General features: G+C 36.1%; 1 protein-coding gene across 2 annotated transcripts in view; it reads right to left on the reverse strand.

Moving 5' to 3' along the window:
* rsh (Rap GTPase activating protein radish) overlaps positions 1 to 19,278 on the reverse strand; it is a 36,702-nt gene extending 17,424 nt beyond the window's left edge. The window contains exons 1-9 of one of the 2 annotated variants that reach the window (XM_089076988.1): positions 19,229 to 19,278; positions 17,760 to 17,896; positions 16,775 to 17,218; positions 15,973 to 16,213; positions 14,857 to 15,313; positions 14,446 to 14,587; positions 13,948 to 14,125; positions 13,269 to 13,473; positions 12,663 to 12,774 (exon numbers count right to left, since the gene is read on the reverse strand). In XM_089076988.1, the coding sequence (XP_088933114.1) occupies positions 12,663 to 12,774; positions 13,269 to 13,473; positions 13,948 to 14,125; positions 14,446 to 14,587; positions 14,857 to 15,313; positions 15,973 to 16,213; positions 16,775 to 17,218; positions 17,760 to 17,896; positions 19,229 to 19,263 (1,951 nt within the window). In that variant the 5' untranslated portion in view covers positions 19,264 to 19,278. Of the gene's footprint in view, positions 1 to 12,662; positions 12,775 to 13,268; positions 13,474 to 13,947; positions 14,126 to 14,445; positions 14,588 to 14,835; positions 15,314 to 15,972; positions 16,214 to 16,774; positions 17,219 to 17,759; positions 17,897 to 19,228 lie in introns of both variants that reach the window. The other variant, XM_089076987.1, reaches the window with a different exon arrangement.
* Positions 19,279 to 21,673: the final 2,395 nt, after the last annotated feature.

The following is a 21,673-nucleotide window of genomic DNA, read 5'->3' on the forward strand; positions in this document are numbered from 1 at the left end:
TCGTAACGAATACATTATTAATATTTGTATACCGTTGAGAAAAGTTTAGAAGGTCCCGATAAATCTGAAATATAAAGTAGTTATGGCGCAGCAATCTCGTTACAAGTTTTCACGGACCGCAATATATTTCGTGCAAAATATCCAGATGACGAGCGAAATTATTCGCGGCGCAACTGTGGCACGTGATGTGATGTAAGATTACTCTGGATGGTATATTGCCTCAACCACCATATTATATTCTTTTTACCCTCGATTTACGCCGCTATCTGATGCACTTTACATGTGAGCTTTATATACTTTAAGTGTCTCTCTCTCTCTCTCTCTCTTCCCTTCCGACGCATTTTAGAAATCAGAAATGTGCTTTGCATAAATATTGCCTTTACTGCAAATAAAAACGCAAATAAAAATGCAAGTCTCAATCTAGTTATACTATATTGTCAATTATTCTATAGCTATCATTAAACGTATACGTATAACAATTTTAACAAACTTTTTAACTTTTCTAATTTCATTGAAAAGTAATATTATATAATTTTCAACAGAAGTAAAAATTGAAAATTTGAAAAGAATTTTAAAGCAACGGAATAAATCTCTAAAAAAAAAACAAAAAAAAAAAAACAAAAAAAAAACAACATCCGCATTGTAATTCGAATGGATGAAATAAAATCGCGTAAGGCCGCAAACGAAACTGCGGGAAACGTCAATTAACCGCAGTTTACATGTGACGATATATATTTCAACAACCCCGGTAACGTGGTATGTACACACCTCTCTCTAGCTTTCATTTTTTATTTTCTCAAAACGTGGCGCGATGCAAATCTCATCTAAAATATGCAAGAGCTAGAATCAAATCCTAACAAGCGTCTATCACCGAGATAAAACTGAGATAAAATATGCTTTACCTTGATTTAAAGGAAAGATTCGGAAGAAACAGAAGACTACGAGGAATCTCCTCGTAGTTCTACACGTGCCGTGGATGGCCTTTTTAACTATCCTCGCCCACGACGATTATGCCATACTCTAAGATAACCACGTTTTATTTATATCTCATTACGCGACAAAATAGCGTATCAGAAAATGTCAAGTAACACGGAATGTGTAATCGACACTTTGCAGAAAAAAATTGTAATATGTTTTCCTGCGCTTTCAATCAAGATACCGGACGGTATCTTGATTGAAAGCGGAGGAAAAAAAAAATATTACAAATTTTAATTATCTTTCAACTTCCGGATATACCCCGGTATATCCGGAAGGTATCCGGACGATATCTTGATTGTACAATTAAACGAAGTAAATAAAAATAGTGCGTCAGAGGAGCACGGACAAAACAGAATTTCATTTATCGCCATTGTTCCGGAAGTATTTGAAAATATTACTTTTAGAAATCGCGTGTTTATTATTCTAGGCAAGTTTTAGTAACGAAGGAGAGTAATAGCGTGCACGCACGAACGCGGTAATATTGACGCAGCCTTTATCGATACTTTAACACATTAGCGGCGGGTTCGATCTCGCAGATTGGAGCTCCGAATTTTCGTTCTATTCAATAGAATTCTTAGCTTTTACACGGTTACATATTTTGTGTATAATTATGTTTTTCTTCGTCTAAAAATAAGCAGAATAAAAAAATTCAGACAGCTGAATAAAACTTTATTATTTTTGCGTTAAACATTTTAATCTCGCCTGATTCCGTCACTCTTTTTATTCATGATAAAATAAATTGCAACTTTTTTCTCGGCATAAAATTGAGGATACAGAAAAATATGGATATCTGGAAATAATTCATTTTGATAATTTAATCTGATTTGCCAATCAAATAAATTTATTTTACAAAATAAATAAATAGCTTGATTTCAGGAGAAAAAAAAAAAAAGAATAGGTCTCTATAATCAAAAGAGGTGCTTCATAATTTTTGAGAAAGATTTGTGAATAAATATTTTGCATTTCGCAATTTAAAAATTTTTAGTATAATTTTAATCTTAATTCTTTTAATAAACTTTCGTCGCGACAATCTTCCGTATTATCTCACTACCAATGGGAGTTCTGTGAGCATTATGATTGCATCTCTCTCTCTCGCCACTCTTAATTAATTAATTCCTCGTTGTCATCCTATTACTCCCCTTTGTGCTGACAAATGCAATCTTGCGCGCAAACGACGTCCTTCGTAAAGTATCCACCGCAAATAAAATTTGCGAGCGTTCTTTTTTTCAAGAAAAAGAAGAGGAGCGCGAGCATGTAATATCGCGAACGTACGCCATCGTACGTCGATAGTCTTTATTGACACTTTGACCCTCATCTTTACCACGTGCTTCGAGGTAGTTTTTTATGAGTTTAGACAACGTCTGGGCTCGCTCGCGGTTAATGAAAATAAAACTTGTCACATTCGGTGCGACAAGAAAGCCGGATGATTTTGACACAAGATTTGACACAAAGTTCACCGCCTCGGTCGGTGACTCGCTTAATTTGCATGTAAAAACGCAATTACACGCACGTAACGCAATTGTATATCTGTTACCTCCGAAGGCTGACACCTTTAGGCAGTGACATTCGCCGTGAAAACCGGAAAGGATTTCGAAACGAGCCACTCTTTTAGCATTTCCTAATATCATCTAATTTTATTATCTGATATTAAATTAAAACGATGGGAAAAATCTGGCGGATAAAGTTGAAGGTAGAATTAATTATTTTGGGAAAGTGTGCTCGTTGTTTCCATGTTATCACGCGCATATTCGGCACATTTTAATAATAGCATCTAAACGCATAATTAATGAAAGCTATATAACCGTAGTTAACAGTAACCTTTACCAGTCCAGCAAATTCAATTAGTATCAGATGTACAAAATGCATCACGTTTCTCGAGCGTTTTCTTTTATTTGCGGATTGCGCGATCAATTCGGAATTTTGTCTAACAAAAAAACATATTTGTGATATCTACATACGTATTACAAGTGGCCAAATTTTAAAACAAATTCAAATCAAGAAACTTGCAATATATTTTGCATGTGACGTTTATTTAATAAATATACGTTATAAAGACGTTTTCTTCAATTTATATTTTTAATTTTTCAATTTATTTTCTAGAATAGATACCAAACCACAGCGTGTCCGAGTTTAATAAGTTATAAGAAAGCTTAGCAAGTAATAAGCATTTGAAATCAAAGAGAGATAGGTTGGAAGGTTGTAGGAAGGTATTAATTTAGAGGGAGCGCAAACTTTCCGACAATATAAACCAAATTTTCTCTATTAAATCCAAACCATCTGGCGGCACGATATCGATATCAGATCCTCTATAGACTTTTCCAACATGGAGAATGTGGAAACTTCGTGTATGGCGCGCATTAAATGAATATTACACCGAATTAGATGTGGTACTAATGATTACTCGATGAATCACTAATGAGTTGATTGGAAATGAAAATTAATCTTATATTCAACATAGCTTTTCATATTGAAGGGTAAAATCCTAATGGAAAAAAAAAAAAAAAAAAAAACTAATTACTATTATTGCATCGGCAAAGTGGAAGCTTGGAAATTTCAATATTTATAATCTGATGATTTACTTACAAAAGTTTCAAAATTAATTTCAGTGCTTTTGGGTATACTTCCAGTACTGCGAAAAGTCGAGTTTTTCTTTAAGAGGCACTAATAATTTTTACATTACAAACGAAAACTCCGAAAACTCCCGGAGACTCTCCGATGAATTTGAACTTGCCGATAGTTCACTTCCGATTCATTCACTTGGGACGATTTACTCGGGAGGATCACCAAGAGCGAGCCGCGTTAAATTCGGCGTTAGCAGCGGGCGCGGTCTTGTCGTTGGGAATTGATGACCGGAGAGCGCGACCTCGGCTGGTCGCACGGCAGAATTTATCGAAACCAAATGAAATTCCCGGGAGTTCTCCCAGCGACGATTACCAATCCGGTTGGCGACCACCGATGGAAATAATAATTACATCTCGCGCAATCATTGCACTCGGGATTCTTCCGCGGCTCGCGCGTCGCGGATGAAAGAATTAGGCCGCGCCAATTCACGTTTTCCTCTCTGCCTCTGTCTCTTTCGCGCTATATTTTTCCAAACTAAATAAATAATCTTCGCGAGTCCATCCGTATCCCGAGGATATCCGAGCGCATCATTCCTCGTGCATCTCGGGAGAAAAACTTTGTACGGTTTTTTACGATCGTGTATAAAGTTTCAGATTTCAAAAATAAGAATTTTGAAAGAAAATTTTTACAGAGAGAGAGAGAGAGAGAGAGAGAGAGAGAGAGAATTTTTGCACGCTTCATAAAATTGCCGCCGCGAAAACGTTCGCGTTCTGTTTTAAATATCGGCAATACACCATCACGCGTCGGTCTTCCAATTCTGTACAATTCTGTACAATTTCCAAATCTGTACAATTAATTTGCACGTTTGAATAAATGACAGAGGAGGAGCGTTAGCGCGTACGGGGCGCCTTAATCGCGCGAGTAAAGTACCGCTTATTTACATCCATGTGCGCCAATTCCCTCGGCGGAATTCCCCTTTAATTCACGAGCACGCCGCCGCGTCCTTCGCGCGTCAACGCGAATAAACGAATAATTGATTCGCAATTGGCGCGAGCAGTTCAAGGCAGCAGATTAGCGCCCAATGAATCCTTGATAAACGCACATGCGGGAATGAGCGTGAGCAGCCGAGCGCAGCGACTGAGATTGATTGACGCGGCGCGATTGATACCGAGATGAAATTTATGGGCTGCACACCCCAGGCTTACACCCCCATGTCTTCTCGACAACGTATCGATTTCTTGCTCGATTCGTTGTTGTTCATTAATTTCCAAGATACGACGTATCCCTTTGTCTATATATCATGATGCTGCGCCCTTATTTGTTATTTAATAAGAGAACAGCAACGTGAAATTATAATGTAATATAATAATTGGTTAATAATCTGAATATATAATGTCAGGAGATTATACAGGGTGTTCCGTGAGTCGAGGTCAATCGTTTGAAAGATGAGTCGGGTGATCCAGAACAAGAAAAACAAGAAAAAAGATTGATATAAACATGGGTCCGAAAACGCATTGTTTTCGAATTATCACCATTTTTACATTGAAATTTGAAATCGCTTTGCTTTCAAGTTTTTTTTTTTATCAAAATTAAAGGAATAGATGATCTTTATGAGCCTTATAACATAATTACAGTTAAATAAAAGTTGCGAAATCCAACTAGAATCTTGATCTCTGCCAAGATGCGTTAGAGCCGCTTATTTCCACGTGATACATTCCATGTATTGCTAAAGTCTGCAATTTTTATTTAACTTTAATTATGTTATAAAACGCATAAAATTCTTTTCTTTTGATTTTGACAAAAAAGTTCGAAATTTTCGAAAGCAAAACAATTAAAAATTTTAACAACAAAAATTGGAGAAACATTGAGAACGCAGATTTCTAGATCTATGTTCGCCAACTTTTTTTCTTCTTTCAACTTTTTTAGGTCCCCATTCGCCTCCCGAGCGATTGACTTCCATTTTTGAGACATCCTATATAGCCATTATGTGAAAGCAACTAGAACACAATACAAACTGTTAACAATAGATACGGATCTTGTAGCGATAGCTACAATGCCTTCACCTTCGAGAGAAGCAGAGAGATCATCCACATTAGAATATAGTTTATAGTCGTCCACATACATCCGATATATGAAATACTTTTAAGTGATGAAATATCCCCCCCCCGCGTTGCAAACACGTTCGCTTCTGCGGATTTACGGGGTTTTATATTTAGATTTACAGAGAGGTACGATTACTTGGGTATCAATAACTGCGACATCACGAGCGAGATTGCTTCTTTTATCCTTATTATCATCATTTTATCGACACATTGCGCACTGAGTGAAATTTATTAGCCTCATTGTTAACGCGCGTTCGTCGATGAAAGCGTCCTTCATGGACGCTGAAAAATGGATAGAGGACGATTTGAAGAATTTTCGAGGGCTCGGCTCGCGTACAATGAGCCCGGGAATTTTTCAACGGGATCGGTCGATTAATATGTATTTCTCGATTAGAGCCCGCCCATTAGATCTCGCCTTACATTACGAACGAGCGAGGAATAATACGATCGGGGCTTTCAATTGAATTTCAACATTCGAAGCGTATGGTAATTTTCGAATTGCTTCCTTCATCGTCACCTTTACTTTCGTCGTTTCAATCTCGTGAGAGACACGAAACATTGCGTTCCATCTCACGTTTACAAGCGGTCGGAAAAAAAAAAGAAGAAAAAAAAAAACGAAGCGACCCACTATCCGAAACAGCTTTTTTTTATTTAGCTCCATAGCGAAATGGTAAGGGTTTTAATACTTATCCGCTTCGTAGGGATAGTCCCAAGGGAGTGATGTAAGAATACGAAAAAAGCAATAGCTACAGAATTCCAATGATAAAACAGTACCCGAGATAAAATGTACAAATGAAAAGATTTGGCGAATAAAATTCAGAGATTTACGGAAAAAGAAGTAATCTCAAGTGAAATAGATCGTTAATTAATATGACAAGTATATTAAAAATAAATATTATTAAAAATAAAATATGACTTAAAAATGTCTAAAACAGAAATTTTAATATTTATATATTGTTTTAGTATTTTAAATAAAAATAAAATTGTAAATTGAGTAAAATGACGAATTTCGATGTTTAAAATTGAATCCAATAAAATTATCCAATCGCTCTGTCATTGTCACAATATTACTATTGGAAATAATAATCTACCTTTCTTAATAAAATAAGCTACTTAGTAATCGATATTCTCGCTATCTTTATTCTATAGCAAAAGATATCTGTGCCCGCGGCAAGTTTAACCCCGTTGTTGAGGGTAAACATTCCTCGGTGAGAGAAAGCCTAAAATAAGATGGACCAAGAGAAGGAGCAGAGACACTTAACGTGAAAGTCGGGAAGCATCTCACCTTGTTTAACGGAAACCCTTCTTTAGCGGGGACGCGAAAAACACACGAGCAATTTCGAAATGGACACAGAGTTGCGCGACGAGACGACCAGGCCGATCTGGAAAATTACATTTGCCGGTGGCGCACGAATTACGGACAATTTGTTCATAGCCCCCCCCCTTTCCCCTCCCCCTCCTCCCTCCTCCTCTTTATGCGGCTGTTGCCTTGAAATGTGCATTCGCTAAATTACGTGAGCGCGCTGGACGAGTTTCTCGAAGATAAGAAAAACATAATTAAGAGCATTGTAAGATAAAAAGCACCGCAAAGCTAGGAATTGCCGAAGTGGAAAAACTTGGGTGTTGCGCCCAGAAGAAGATAACCAAGAGTGTAATAAGCTGCAGATCGATGAATCGCGGTGCGCGATGCACGTAAATAAGTCCTAATTGCCACAATGGTCAGCGGCAAATGCGGCAAAAAGCAAACTATTGAAAGTGAAAGTTGTATCTCTGTCCTGCGAAAAAATTACAGCGCAACGAAAATAAATCAAGTATAATTTATCCTTACGAATTATTTTATATACTGAACGATAAATTTTTTGTTTAATTTAAATATTTCGATTAATAACGCAAGGGTCACTCGATTCGGAATTACTAAAAATGTTCGAGACGCACAAAGTTAATTTAGTAACATAGGCAGATGTGGCAAAAAGTAAACTATTGAAAATGAAAGTTGTATCTCTGTCCTGCGAAAAAATTATAGCGCAACGAAAATAAATTAATTTATCCTTACGAATATAATAATTTATCCTTACGAATTATTTTATATATTAAACGATAAATTTTTTGTTTAAATATTTCGATTAATAACGCAACGGTCATTCGATTCGGAAAAATTACTAAAAATGTCCCAGACACACAGAGTTAATTTAGTAACATGGGCTGATGTGGCGACTCTATTACATTTCGCGTATTTCTGCGTACTCGATAATTGTCTCTAATTAAATCGTCGATGGGTGCCGTTCGATTGGCTCATTTAAAAGCACACTTCCGAATATACAGGCATATTAACATACATACTTGATGTTGACCTGTATGAGAAAAGGGCCCATGCATTCATCATTAATAAAATATTCGATAGCATTTTGCAAATTAAATTGTTACTAATGGATACGATCGAATTGCTTGTTTCAAAAGTGCTCGTCGGAATAATAAATAATTTAAATACAGTCGTGGATTTTCCGCATTTCGTTATAAATTTTCATCGATAAAAAATTAGTTTCTTTTTAATCAGTATACCAGCTTCATACCGAATCCTTTTAAAAGCATCTTTTCAAACTGCACATATATATATATATATATATATATATATATATATTTTTTTTTTTTTCCAATATTAATGACGCGCATTTCTCCAAACTTGTTCGCAAGGTGCAAGTTGAGCTAAAAAGTTGTCGACGTTTCGAATCTCTAATACGCCGGAGAAACGTAAGAAACATCGTTCCGGTTGCCCGAGTTAAACTTAAGTTTCTTATAACGATCGTTCCTTCGTCGGCGACGAAGCAGCAGAGTTTGCAAAAATGATTTGTTCTCCCCAATGCAAATCTCCTTACACAACGAAAGATTACACGTTCAAATAATTAATCGACCGTGATTGTAATAATTATATTAATGTGAAAATCCCGCGTTAACGAGGGGAAATAAAAACCGCCCATGGATCAATTAGTAAATGAAACTGCCTCGGTTTATGAGAATGAATCAACATTTTAATTGAAAGCTCGATGATTGAAAAATACGAAATAAGAAACGCGGAACGCCAACGCTAAAGAGAATTTACAATTTGATTTGTGATATGGTACATGGGTACGAGATATACACAAAATAAGATTTCTCTCTCGTTGACACATTACGTTATTAAATACATTTCATGATAAAAGCGTGGTTTTAACAAGGGATGTTTTTATGCTTAACTGATGCGCATCTGTCGTAAAATCCGCAATATAAAATATTTATTGCCTCTGATATAGTAGAAGAGGCAAATAATAACCGCGTCTTAACTTCTCGAACACATCGTAAGCTTGGCCAAATTACCTCTTGAAATGTAAACGTGGCGCGCTAGTTTCTGCGGTGTCTACATCGCCGATCCATAAAAAGATGGAAGAACCATTACGAATAAGTGTGATTGATTATCTTCTAAGCTACATCGTCCTACACGTCGTCGTGACGATGTAGCGGAGTATCGTGTCCCAAGAAACTCGCGATTTTAATTACGAATCCATTAAAATGGATATGTATATGTAAGATGCATTAACGTATTAAGTTTTAAGTAGATTTGAGTAAGTATTACGTTGTCTCTCGCGCGCTACATATATGCATTAGGTCCGCAAAGATTTAACTTTGACATTTGTACATCGACGACGCAGTGTGTCGGAATTCCTAATCTGAATTGACGACTAATAACCACCGGTTAACACAGTATAATTCGTATTGACTTATTAATCTCAAGCATGAATACGACACATTGCAAATTGTGATATGACACGCGATAAGCTCCGCTCTACTTTCTCAGGAACATTTAGCATGACACATATCATCTACTTTACTTTGTGTTACTTTATTGTCCGTTAAATGAAGCGAAAATTTTGCATTACGAGCTATCTAATATCTTCCAAGTCGTTGTAACTGTGACATTAAATTATTATGCTTATAAAAATTATATATAAAGCTTTACGTTAATATTTTTGCTGTAACAAGCTGCACAAGCTTGTACAATTTAAACATTGCATCTAATATAAAATTTTGTTGTTATATTAAATGATATTAAAAAAGATTGAGTGTATTAAAAGATCGCGCATTAGATCGTGTATTAAAAATCCATTTTTAAAATCAACTGTAAATAAATAAACACACATTTTAAAATATTTTATATATAAATATTTATATTGTACAAAATTTTCCATTACATATCAATAATAATATATACAACAACAATATGTAAACTAAGCAAGATCTAGAAAAATCCTACATTGCAGTGGTATAAATCAATAACATCGTAGACATGAATGACACAACATAAACTGTATCTTGAATAACGAATGTAGATAATAAATTATTCGAAAAAATGGTACAATATTTATTTGCAAAACAAAAAAATATTATTTATATCAATAAAATATTTATTATAATTACGATTCGTGCTGTACGGGGAAATGGGGGATTTTGTATTAGAAATAAAATCTCTCTCACATGATCGCGGATCATACCTGATGGATCATCGTTTTCGTCTCGAGGATCTCCGGTGTGACAACGGGAAAACAGCAGAGTTCTCGATCGGCAGGACGAGTCCTTCTCGCCATCACTCGCGAATTTCGCATTACTCGAAGAAAACACAATCGGCACACCGATCAATCGCGCGCGCGAGACTATCGAGCGATCGACGATAACGTGTCAAGGACGTCCGGAGACGTCTGCCACCCGTCTCGAAGGTCACTCCGAAGGCCGAAAGGACCTTTCAGAGCGGCCGACGATCGGACGACTTAGAGATCCTATCTCCCTGACGACGCGTGCCGCGCGTTGGCCGACCTCCAAATTGCTCGCTTGATATCGAAGCTGATATCGAGTATATACACCGAGTTCGCCGGGCCCCGCCACAAGTGGTTGTTCCCTGCCACCGGGGAAGCGGCACCTGATCCTGCGCCCCGCGAGTGAAAAAAGACGGAAAGAGTTTTACGGCGTTTTATGCGCGCGACAACAAAACGCGTCTTTGTCCACGCGGAAATCTTAACAGTCGGTAAATCCGGATTTGCCGATCGGAAGGGGAGCCACCACCCACGATCAACGTGTTTTCATCGCTCTCTAATGGACAAACTCGACGGTGTCATCCTTCCAGGCAGGAAGACCCGCACACCCTCCTGACGGCGTGGCTCGCCGCCGACCAGCCCGTTGTTCATTTGATCGCCTCAGGATCGATCTTTCGGTGCAAGTAAACACAGACGGAGGAAGGAAGTGCGGGATGGGCAAGAGGAGATTTGCTCTCTGCCCAATTCAATTCAATTAAAACACGAGGGATTAAGCCGTATCGTTCGATCACGGGGTCCTTTCCTCCTGGAGCGATCCTGATTCGTTCGAATTCGATCGTCGATCTTCGGGACCACAGAAGAAATAAACACTTATTTCCGAGTTCGATAAATGTTTTCGGTGTCCTCGATTCAATATCGAGACGCGAGTATCCTCGTGCTTCTTCCTATAGCGACAGGGAAACACCTCGCGCACGAAGCGGAGTCGCGACGAGTGTACGCACGCACGCACGCTCGTCCTCAGCCGAGGGGTGCTCTCGCAAGGGCCAGTATTCTGTTTTCCAGCCTATCGACTGCCGTACACCCCGTGTTATTCCGCAGGAACTAAAACCGGTCACAATGACGCCTGCGTCCTCGAACGCCGCGGCCCTCCCCCTCCCCCCTCCCCGCCGCCACCACGTCCGATCGCGCATGACGTAGCAACAAGGGCGCGAATTTAGTGCGATGTTCGAGATGGAGAACGCTTGATATATACGCGAATACGCGGGCTCGCTGGCTATCTAGAGTAATGAGAGTATCTATTGCGTATTAAGTGAATCTCTAAGGATTAAATGAGTTACCGAAGCTAATCAGTACGAAGAAGAATATGTGTCGACCATTAGTTTAGTTATATATATATATATGTGTGAAGTGAGTTTAAAATTAAAAATTCAGATCGAAGGACAAGTGCATTAGGAATAAAAAAGTCAAGTAAAATATGAAAATTACAAATGTATAAAATGTCGATAATAATACGTGATATATACGACTATAATTAAAAGAGTTATGAAAAATTAGTTATAGAAAGTGAAATTTATAGAGATCATAAGACATAATTAATAATTTTATTTTTTCGAGTTCTTTTCTCAAAAAAATAACTTCAAAATAATTTTTATATAAAAATAATTTTTATATAATAAGATTGTACTATCACTGAGAGATATCATTGATTCGTACTACCGTAATATGACATTTAGAGTAATCCAATTAAAAATCTCGAGAAAAGGATATAATTTTACTTATATCTTTTTTTTTTATTAAATTCTAAAGAATTTCTTTATTATCACTTTTTATCGTTTAAATTGCCATAAGAACAAATATAATATTATATCGGCATAGCAACAATTTTTAGAATTTATAGAAAATATTATTATTAAATAATACAAAGTTATTTATAGTTATTTATAATCTTGATTCAAATTCCCATCAAATGAGACGGGTCAATAATGTTGCATTAAAGTAACTTTATTAATTACGTCGCAAAATTCAACATATGAAACATATCGCAAGAAATTTAAAAAAAAAAAAAGAATAATTTCTCAGTGAAATAGAATAATTAATAGTTTAGACTAATAGAAATAAAATTTTCATCCATTTATAATATTTAACCAAAAGATGTAAGATACTTTATATTGATACTATTATCGCGCGATTTAATCAATATCAATATTATTAAATGAAAACAATTATTATTATTTCCAGAATAGATCTCAAAATATTTTGTAATCAAAATATTTTAAGCGTATTAAGAATTCATAAAATCGCTGTTTATATCTGCTGTCAAAAGTCAGATAAATTGATAGATGGAACTTTAATTGACACACACTCGTTATATGTTGTAATTTAAATTTAAGGTAATAATATGCGATTTTTTTCTGTGCGCTATAATTGTTATCGATGAACAGTATTTAATTTAATCACTCACCAGTCTGGGTACTGCTGTCAAATAAAGTACTGGACGTTTCAACTGTCATCGAGGCGAAAGTACCATCCGTGATTTGAGCTGAACTATCTCTACGTCCACGAGATCTCTGAACCTGCAAAATGCGCAGTACACACAAATATTTAACAAAAGCCGTTAAAAATTTATGTCATTAATTATGATACGTTAAAAGATTTTTTTAACATTTTTAACATTCTAATAAAAACAAAAAGGCATTTCGCTTATAGTTACATTAACTTCTTATGTTACATGAACTTACTGTTTTCTCTTTTTAATATATTTAGATTTTAAGGGAATGCATGTTAATATGATTTAAAAAATTTTTAAGTTTTTTTTTTTTCATTCAGGCATGATTTTGTTTTATGAAATTTACACTTAAAACGAAGAATTAATTAATTAATCTATTGAACGCCCTTCAATTTACATTTCAATTTACAAATTTTAATAAAGGGTTCCAACCCAACGCATAAAGGTTCTTTGCCAACCTGCGTGCTTTATTACTAAAAATTTTAATGATCTTTCAATGCACTCGTTCAAAATTTATTCATGGATTTTATTGCTGCAAAACTTGTGAAGAGGGTGACAAACCGTGTCGTCGCTCTGAGAGCTCTGTCGCCTAAAATTACGGCATCGTATCATCTCCTCGGTGGTACTTTGCCGTCGAAAACCGCGCGCTATCAGGATTTCCTCCGTAGTAGATTGCCGTCGTATTATTGGCGCAGGGTGGATACCACTGGGGGCACGAGCGCAAGGACTGGGCTCTCTCGATGAACATGAGGAACTGTCGGGTGATCTGAGCAATAATAGATAAAATTCAATATAAGACACACATAATAATAATGGTTTAATAGCTCTTAAATTCAAAATTATAAGTCTAAATTAGTAGCTATATACGTATCATAAATGAAAATAGTGCTCAAATTTTTTATTCTTTAAATAAATTACAAATTCCGCAAAGTGAGAATGAAAAAAACATTCTAATTTCAAATTAATTCCATCATAACTTTCGATTCGTTTAAAAAATAATTTGAAATGAAACAGATATCTAAAAATGTTGTATGTACGTATGTAATACGTATGTGTTGTAAATTTGTAAAAATGATTTATAAAAGATACTTATTAATGATAAAAGCTTAGATATATTAAAAATAGAATGGTTAAAATTAAATCATTTATAGTGTTGATAATTATTTCTATGATCAAAAGTTGAATGAACTGTATCGTATTTACACTATATATGTTTACAAAATCAATAAATTACAGATACCTCGGTGGCCGACCAGCCATAGAGGTGGATTGTCTTCTTAATCGACCTTTTCTCTGTCTGATAGGGCTGATATCTCTCTTATCGACGTTCCTGTCAGGACTCAGATGACTTTTGGAGTCGCGACGTCGCAGGTAGGAAGCAGAATCCGGACTCAAGGAATCCCTCCGTGCTTTTCGACCTTTAAATATATCGATGAATTTAACAATCTCATTTTTGTATTCAATTATAAAATTAAAAAGTAATTAATGCTTTCGCCAATCATTATTAAAAAAAATATTTGGAAATATCTTTTCTCCAAGTTGTAAAGGATTTTATAGTTTAAAAAAAGATTTTGATACACTGCAGTTATCAAAAATTAGAAACTAATCACAATCACAAATTATAAAAGTGTGAAATAATAAGATGGATAAATATGATATATGATATATATGTAGAATTTTAGTTTCACATATTGGAAGTCATATTACATCAACTGTAACAGCGACAGTTGGTACCTACCCCCGTCATCCCCAGGATCCGGTGATAAGGTTGGCTGACTACCACGACGTCCCGCAGGCGGCATCGATTCATCAATTGCTGCCTGCTGGCGTGTCAGCCTCGACAATTTATTCGACGAGACTTCTCTATTCTTGAAATTACACTGTTGAGAAAGAATCGATGACCATTATAAAATCGACATACTATCCTCAAATTGAGATTGAAAAAAATCTTCATTACTTAAGTAAGTTTATTTTATTATGTAATAAAAAAAAAAAGAAATAAAAGACTCGATTTTTTTCTTAAGTATATAATTAAAAAGTATATAATTAAAACATATCATTATATCTCATTACAAACTAAATTGCTTAATTGCTATCCTTTGTCATAAAAAAGAACTCTATCCGATACCTGCCGATAGGTAGCCGATACCTGCGTGGTCGAGTCTCTTCGGGTGGAAAGTAACGGGTGCGTAGGAGTGCTGTTGACATTCGGGGAGCCGACCGGGCTGGAGCTACCGGAAGTCGAGGTGCCGGGAAGCGGAAGATTGCTTCCGGCCGTCGGTGAGATCGCCGGTGGCGTTACCGAGGACATAACGATAGTCGGTGGGTTCACGGATGTGTCTAGAATGGCACCTGATTTATTTTCAATCTTCGTATCGACGGTTAAAGTCGACAAAGTGGACATCACTGGCGAGGTGTTCATCGACACCGTCGTTGTTCTCAATTCGGTCATTGTCGTGGTGACAACGGGTGCTTTCCCATTGACCGTTAAGGTCGTTGCCGTCATCATTGTCTTTGCGTCAATCATGGTGGGACCTGTCTTAGCTTCGATACTACTCGATCTCTCGCTTTTCTCCGTAGAACTCCTCTGAGCCTCCAAATGTTCTCTGCGATGGAAAAGATTCATGAACGATACATGTACTATATTTTGCTGATATGTCAAAATGAAAATAAATGAGTCATATATGTTATCTCCAGGATTGGAATATAACATGTAACATGAGTATATTGCATGTAACGCCGTTACCATTACTTTTTTTGGTGACGAATCGATAGGAGCGTAATTTTTTTTATTAGTAATGATAACGATGCAATTATATATATTTTGCAATTATATATATGCAATTATATAATTATATATATTTTGATAATGAGTATAATCATCATTTATTGTTACTTTGTACATGTATAATTGTTAGGCTCAATACATATGGAGTAGTATAAACGAGTTCTAAAGGAAGATTTTCAAAATTTAATGAAAAGTAAAATTATAATAATAATTCACGTAACAATAGCATGAGTAATATAAATAATAGCAGTAATGAGTTACTTTTTCTCAAAAGTAACTTTTTGATCATCTTCTGATCACAGATTGAACACCACCGTACTATTTAGCATTATATTAAATAGTATACATGACATGTACAACTTTTTATCAATGAACTAATAATTTAAAAATTGTCAACTGGAAATTGTTTAAATTTAACTAATTTTTTTTTACTAAATATTTATTTAAGATTGAACCGACTGTTGTAATTTAACTAACCGAACCGCATTACTGGCCGCGCTGTCTGTGCTGGAAGCGCTCGGTCTTTGATCGTTTCTGTAATATTTCGTAGGCGTGATGCCACCTCCATCGATGGACTGTTGAGATTGTCTACGTCTATGGTGACGACAATTGTGCTTACGCTCGCCGGAACTTTGAGATTGCCCTGCGATCACCGAGTCCCTCCTGGACCTCGCGCTCTCGCCCGAACCACGGCGAGAGTATCTCGATTCGCCCGAGCCTGTATAATTAATACAATTCATTAATATATATATATATATATATATATATATATATATACATATTATATAATATATATAATTAATACAATAAGTAACTTAAATATATTTTTGTAATGAATTTTGTTCGAATCATCGTTCGAAAACTTGTACTTTGAATCTTAAAAACTCACTAACACAAAAATAAAATTTATTTAAAATTGTAAGATATAATTTTCAATGAGTTCACACAAAAATATGTATATGTTACATCGTGGTAATCGTTGGAAAAAGATAACGCGTGCCTATTGTCCCTTTCAAAATTTTTCCTCAAACTCTCTCATTCCGCACAGTCAAACGGTAATACTTCATTTCTTTTCTAATATAAAATTCGATACGATTTCAACATGCAAAGTATGTCGATCCTCAAGATCTACTTCCAGCGACCTCCTCGCGAAACTCGTCGAAATTCATTTTTGTTAAATCTACGAAAACGTGGCTCCGACTCGCAGCTGCGAGCGCGCGCGCTATTTTTAGACTGCCACCGGTGAAGCGAGGTGCTTTTCTCTCGCTGAAAATTTCACCTCGGCGCGGCGTGGGCGAGATGACCGTGGGCGGCGGCTGCGGCTGCAGCAGCGTGTCTTTCCTGCTCCAGAGTCTGGCTATGTCGTTTTTGAGGTCACTGATGGCGGAGTCCCGTCTGGATTTGTTCGACACTTGGCTCCGGATGCCGCTGTCGACCGAGCTCTCCCGCCTCTTTCGCAGGCTGGCGAGGTGGCTGGTATCCGTGGTGGTTTGCCGCGACCACGGTAACGATTTCGCGATGTCCGCCAGGGTCTCCCTTCGGCAGAGCTTGTTGCCGCGGCTGCTTTTCGTCGAGGTACCGCCGCCACCCCATTCGCGCAGGATGTCGGTCAGTTGAGCGAGGCTCGATCGTCGACGGCGCTGGTTCGTCGGCGAGCAATCCTGAGTCTCGTTCGGTGGAGAGATCGATGTGATCTGTGCCGCGGAGTCTCGTCTGCCTGTACCTAGTAAGGGCAAATATTACTGTAATGCCGTAGAGATTGTCGTTCCACAAGTTGGGATAAGACGATGTCGTTTTGTTGTCGGCTTGTTATAGAAGAAAACTGATGCAACTAGTAACGGGAGTTTAATGGGAGGTTCTTGTATATTTCTCCTTAATAAAGTAGATAGTAAATAGCGAAACAACGTTTCGCGTATATAATTGAAACCACAGAGATATAATATATATTTATTATATAATTGAATCTCTTCTAGCTTCATTTTAAAAAAAAAAAAAAAAAAAAAACGTTTCTTTCTCGTATTTCATAATTTCCAATTTCTTCTTATTTTTTGAAAGAAATATATTTTACTCGAGAAAAGGCAGAGGAGAATATAAATACCATTAACTTCTGACTTTAATATCCCGACAAAACGCACACATCGCCCATTACAATCCTCACGAAAATGAATTCAAAGCACTTTTGCATGAGAAAAACCAACGAATTTCCATAATGTGCTTTCGTGCGAAAAATTCTGGTTACGAGCTGAAAGCGTGTCTATGCATACCCAGTCGTTGCCTCAAAGTGGACTCCTCCACTTGCTCTCGCACTAGGTCGTCCCAGCCATTGCCACCCTGCCATATCAGGCCGACCTGATGGCTCAGGATCGGCAGGTTGCACACGAAGCAGATCGCTGTCATGGTTCTGGAAAAGAGAAAGCGCGCGGTCTCGGTTTAAGCCGGCGGGAAAGCCGCGACATCCGCCCTCACGAGCGGAACGGAAGAACTTTCAACGGAAGAAGAAGGTGCATCTCTCAACGATAAAATTACGTGAAACCAGGCCATGCCAACAGAGCGCTCAAAAGTGATCATTTGTTTCGAAGTCGTGGTTTCTTTTCACAGTAAGCCCTTAAAAACACGCGATTGTAACAAAACGAACGTCATGCTCGAGTGTTCGGATTCTGTGCGAAGCTACTTCCGGCTATATTCAAGACGTAGCGGAGGCGCACAAGGTACTGATATATATATATATATATATATATATATATATATATGCAGATACGAATCTCTTCTTACCGTCGCGAAACCACGCTTCGTCTACTTTGCCCACTTCGTAAATACGAAGATCGAAAGAACGGAGATATCCAAGATAATACAAACGTAGCTAAGTAGAACAACACTCTAACAATGTACAATAGACACAAGTACGCAAATGTAGTAGTCAAAAAGACGGGAATGGCAATTGTGTAAGCTCGACCATGTCGACTTCTGACGGAGAGAACGCGCGAGAACAAATCTTGCGAATCACGAAGAATTTCAGATCAGACACGAAATTTTAGGAAACCACGCGCGTATATTAATACTCCAAGAAATTAATACATAGTAGAAATAGATCTTGCAACAAATATGTATATCTTAAACATTCTCACATCACATTTAGAAAATCAAAGAAATATTCAACATCAATTTCGTCACGAGCACACGACACTTATAAAAATAAAATAAAAGATCCGATTCTCTTTAGGCTTTATTCTCAATTTTACGAGACGCTCGCCTGTACGAAGTTATACCGCGACAGCGGCATATCCCGCTTGATGTTTAATATACATAAAACTGAATTCTTTACGTCGCGTCGTTCCAAAATTAGCATAGATTTAAACATGAATAAGGCAAGACTTGAGGAGGCAAACGCGAGATTCTCATTCTAACGTATATGCAAAGCTCGAGATCGTCGAGATCACACAAGTCGATATCAGCTTCCGGTCTAGAAAATGTTACCGCAGCGTGTTTCGCGAGCGCCGATGAACGTCATTCCAAAAGCGTGGATGCATAAAGAAACTCGAGATATATATATACATATATATATATATATATATATATATATATATATATATATATATATATATATATATATATATGTGTGTGTATATACATATATCAATTACTATAGAGCGAGAGAGCCGCATATCTTTTCTCATGTATACAGCACATACTGAAAACTTTTTTAGAAGGCATATATCTGATTTGATGTTTCGACCTGTAATGTCGAAGTCTGGGACTCTGCAACGACATCGCATGGCAAGGGCCTGGCCGACCTGCAAAAGATACACACACACAAACTTTTTTTTTTTTTTTCGATAGACTGCTACCGGGTAGTAAAGTAGTTGATGTAGAGAGACATCGCGATCTCGATGATGCCTGTATCCTGAAAAGGCGGATGATACTCGAGATAGCGTGGGAGATAATCGATGATCACTTTTAATTACAAGAGTCATGTTGTTTTTATCGTAAACCGACACAACCATCGGTTTCTCATAGGGAATATCGGAAATCGATGATACTTTATAAAGAGATTGACAATGAAGCTTGGTTATGATAATGTAATGCAAGAACACTGTGACTAAATAACACCCGTCGCGACCGTACAAAATGTAACATAATATTATATTTATAATGTAATCCCGCATTTCATCAAAATGTTTTAATAGTTATTTAACAAACAGTCGCCACGGATCGCCACGGTATCAAATTAAATGTAACGCTTCACCGTATATGAGAAGAAATGTGATTTTATTTAGTCAATTTATTAAAATTTTAAATATTATCACGTGAACGCGAAAATTTCTGCATTATTTGAATTCTCTGCGTCTTATCTCTGGTTTTCATCCATATTCGACATTCATGTGTATCAAATGAGATTTATAATAGAATTACAAATTAGTCGAATATACAAATTTTAACGCAATAAATTTCAATCAAACACGCACTTTCGTTACAAGCTCTTTCATATTAATAATTTTTTTTAAAAACTCGCATTATGTATCACAGTATTACCTCATTAAAACTTGATTACCGCGTAGCGGATTTCTCTTACGTTAAGAGAAATCGGGAGACAGCCAACTTCAATCCATTCGTATGCTAATACAGCTAATGACGAAGTTTAACGATCTGCACAAGACGAATTAAGAGAAGTAATTCAATGGACGACAAGAGCGTTTTGATAAAGCGCAATTACAATTTTGCCAGAAAAACGGCAGAAAAAGATAGAAAAAGTGCAGCTTTGTTTAAAAGCTATACCTGAAACGTGCGCGGACAACAATTAATTAATCACCCTGTCAAAGCCATAGCTTACTTATGCACAAAGTGATCTAATTAGCGATTCACTTGCCTCGATTATTCCTCTCCATCAACAAACGAGCATCGGTAACGAATTCGTGTCTAATATTGATTGTCAATCAATTTGAATGTGAAACTTCCTTGAAAAGATGTAAATTTTATAAAATATATAAATATATAAAAATTATAAGTTCATGTTACTTGTAAATTACACAGTAATAATACTTGTAATTACATATTTAAAACTCGAAGTTTCGTGGTTTTCTTCTTTGTTCCCAACTTAAGCAACTTCATTTCATTTCTTTGATTTTACTTCTAACATTATGATGAAATTATTAATGCCAAATAAAATTTTTGTGAAACGTACTTTGACTTCATTAAAATATGTTTTTTTTTACAAGATTTCAAAATAATTGTTGTAAAATTAAGTTTTTTATATAAATATTAAATGTATGATATGTAAAATATACAAAAAATTCATATAAAAAGGAAACTTTTATAGAAAACAAGAAATAGTAAGCAATAACAATGCAATAATATTATTACTAAATAGTATTTATTATAGGAAAAAATTTTTCTAATACAAATCTCGATAAAAAAACCGATTTTTATTCTTTTTCGGGAGAGTGCAGATATACGAGAATACATAGATTGCAAACTTTTATTTGCCCACGTTAAAATCACGTCCCAAAGCCGCGCCGAGATTTGTAAAGCACGAGAACCTACGCAAAAAAAGTGTACTACAATAAAGAATATAAATTTAAAGAGATCTGAAATATAAAAAATTCAATTTTCCCATTATTAGACACGACCTATATTAAAACGCAGGTTTTTATACTGCAGCGTGACAAAGGAAGAAATGCATAACAATTTTTCGCCACTGCAATTTCATGTCTTATTTAAAGCTGATTATTACGGAAAATATGTTTTAATCGATTTTCATTTTAAAACATGAAAACCAGTTTGAACGAATATTTTTTTTCTCATCAAATATCCATCTCTTTTTAAGATTAAAAGACATATGGAATGCAATTATTTGAAGAGCTGACAGTCATAAACTTTCAGGGATGTAATAAAAAAATATTAAAGTAAAAGAGTTTGCCTAATTAAAAATAATAATATTTGAAATTTTTTTTATATTAATTAATTATGAAAGCTTCTAATTTATTCCGCATTGAATAAAAAGTATATTACGGAGAGACACGTTATGTAATTTTAAAATTACAGAGATACGCTTCTAATTTCCATTTAGTAATAAATACTCGACTGAATGAACGATATATACATATATTTCTTTATGTTAACTTTTCAATATTTCGTAATGCTTGATTTTAATATACATTATATGGTAGTACGCGTGCCAAGT

Source organism: Pogonomyrmex barbatus, unplaced genomic scaffold (genome assembly GCF_055798465.1).
Source record: "Pogonomyrmex barbatus isolate J1 unplaced genomic scaffold, ASM5579846v1 scaffold2, whole genome shotgun sequence".
Taxonomy (NCBI): Eukaryota; Metazoa; Arthropoda; class Insecta; order Hymenoptera; family Formicidae; genus Pogonomyrmex; species Pogonomyrmex barbatus.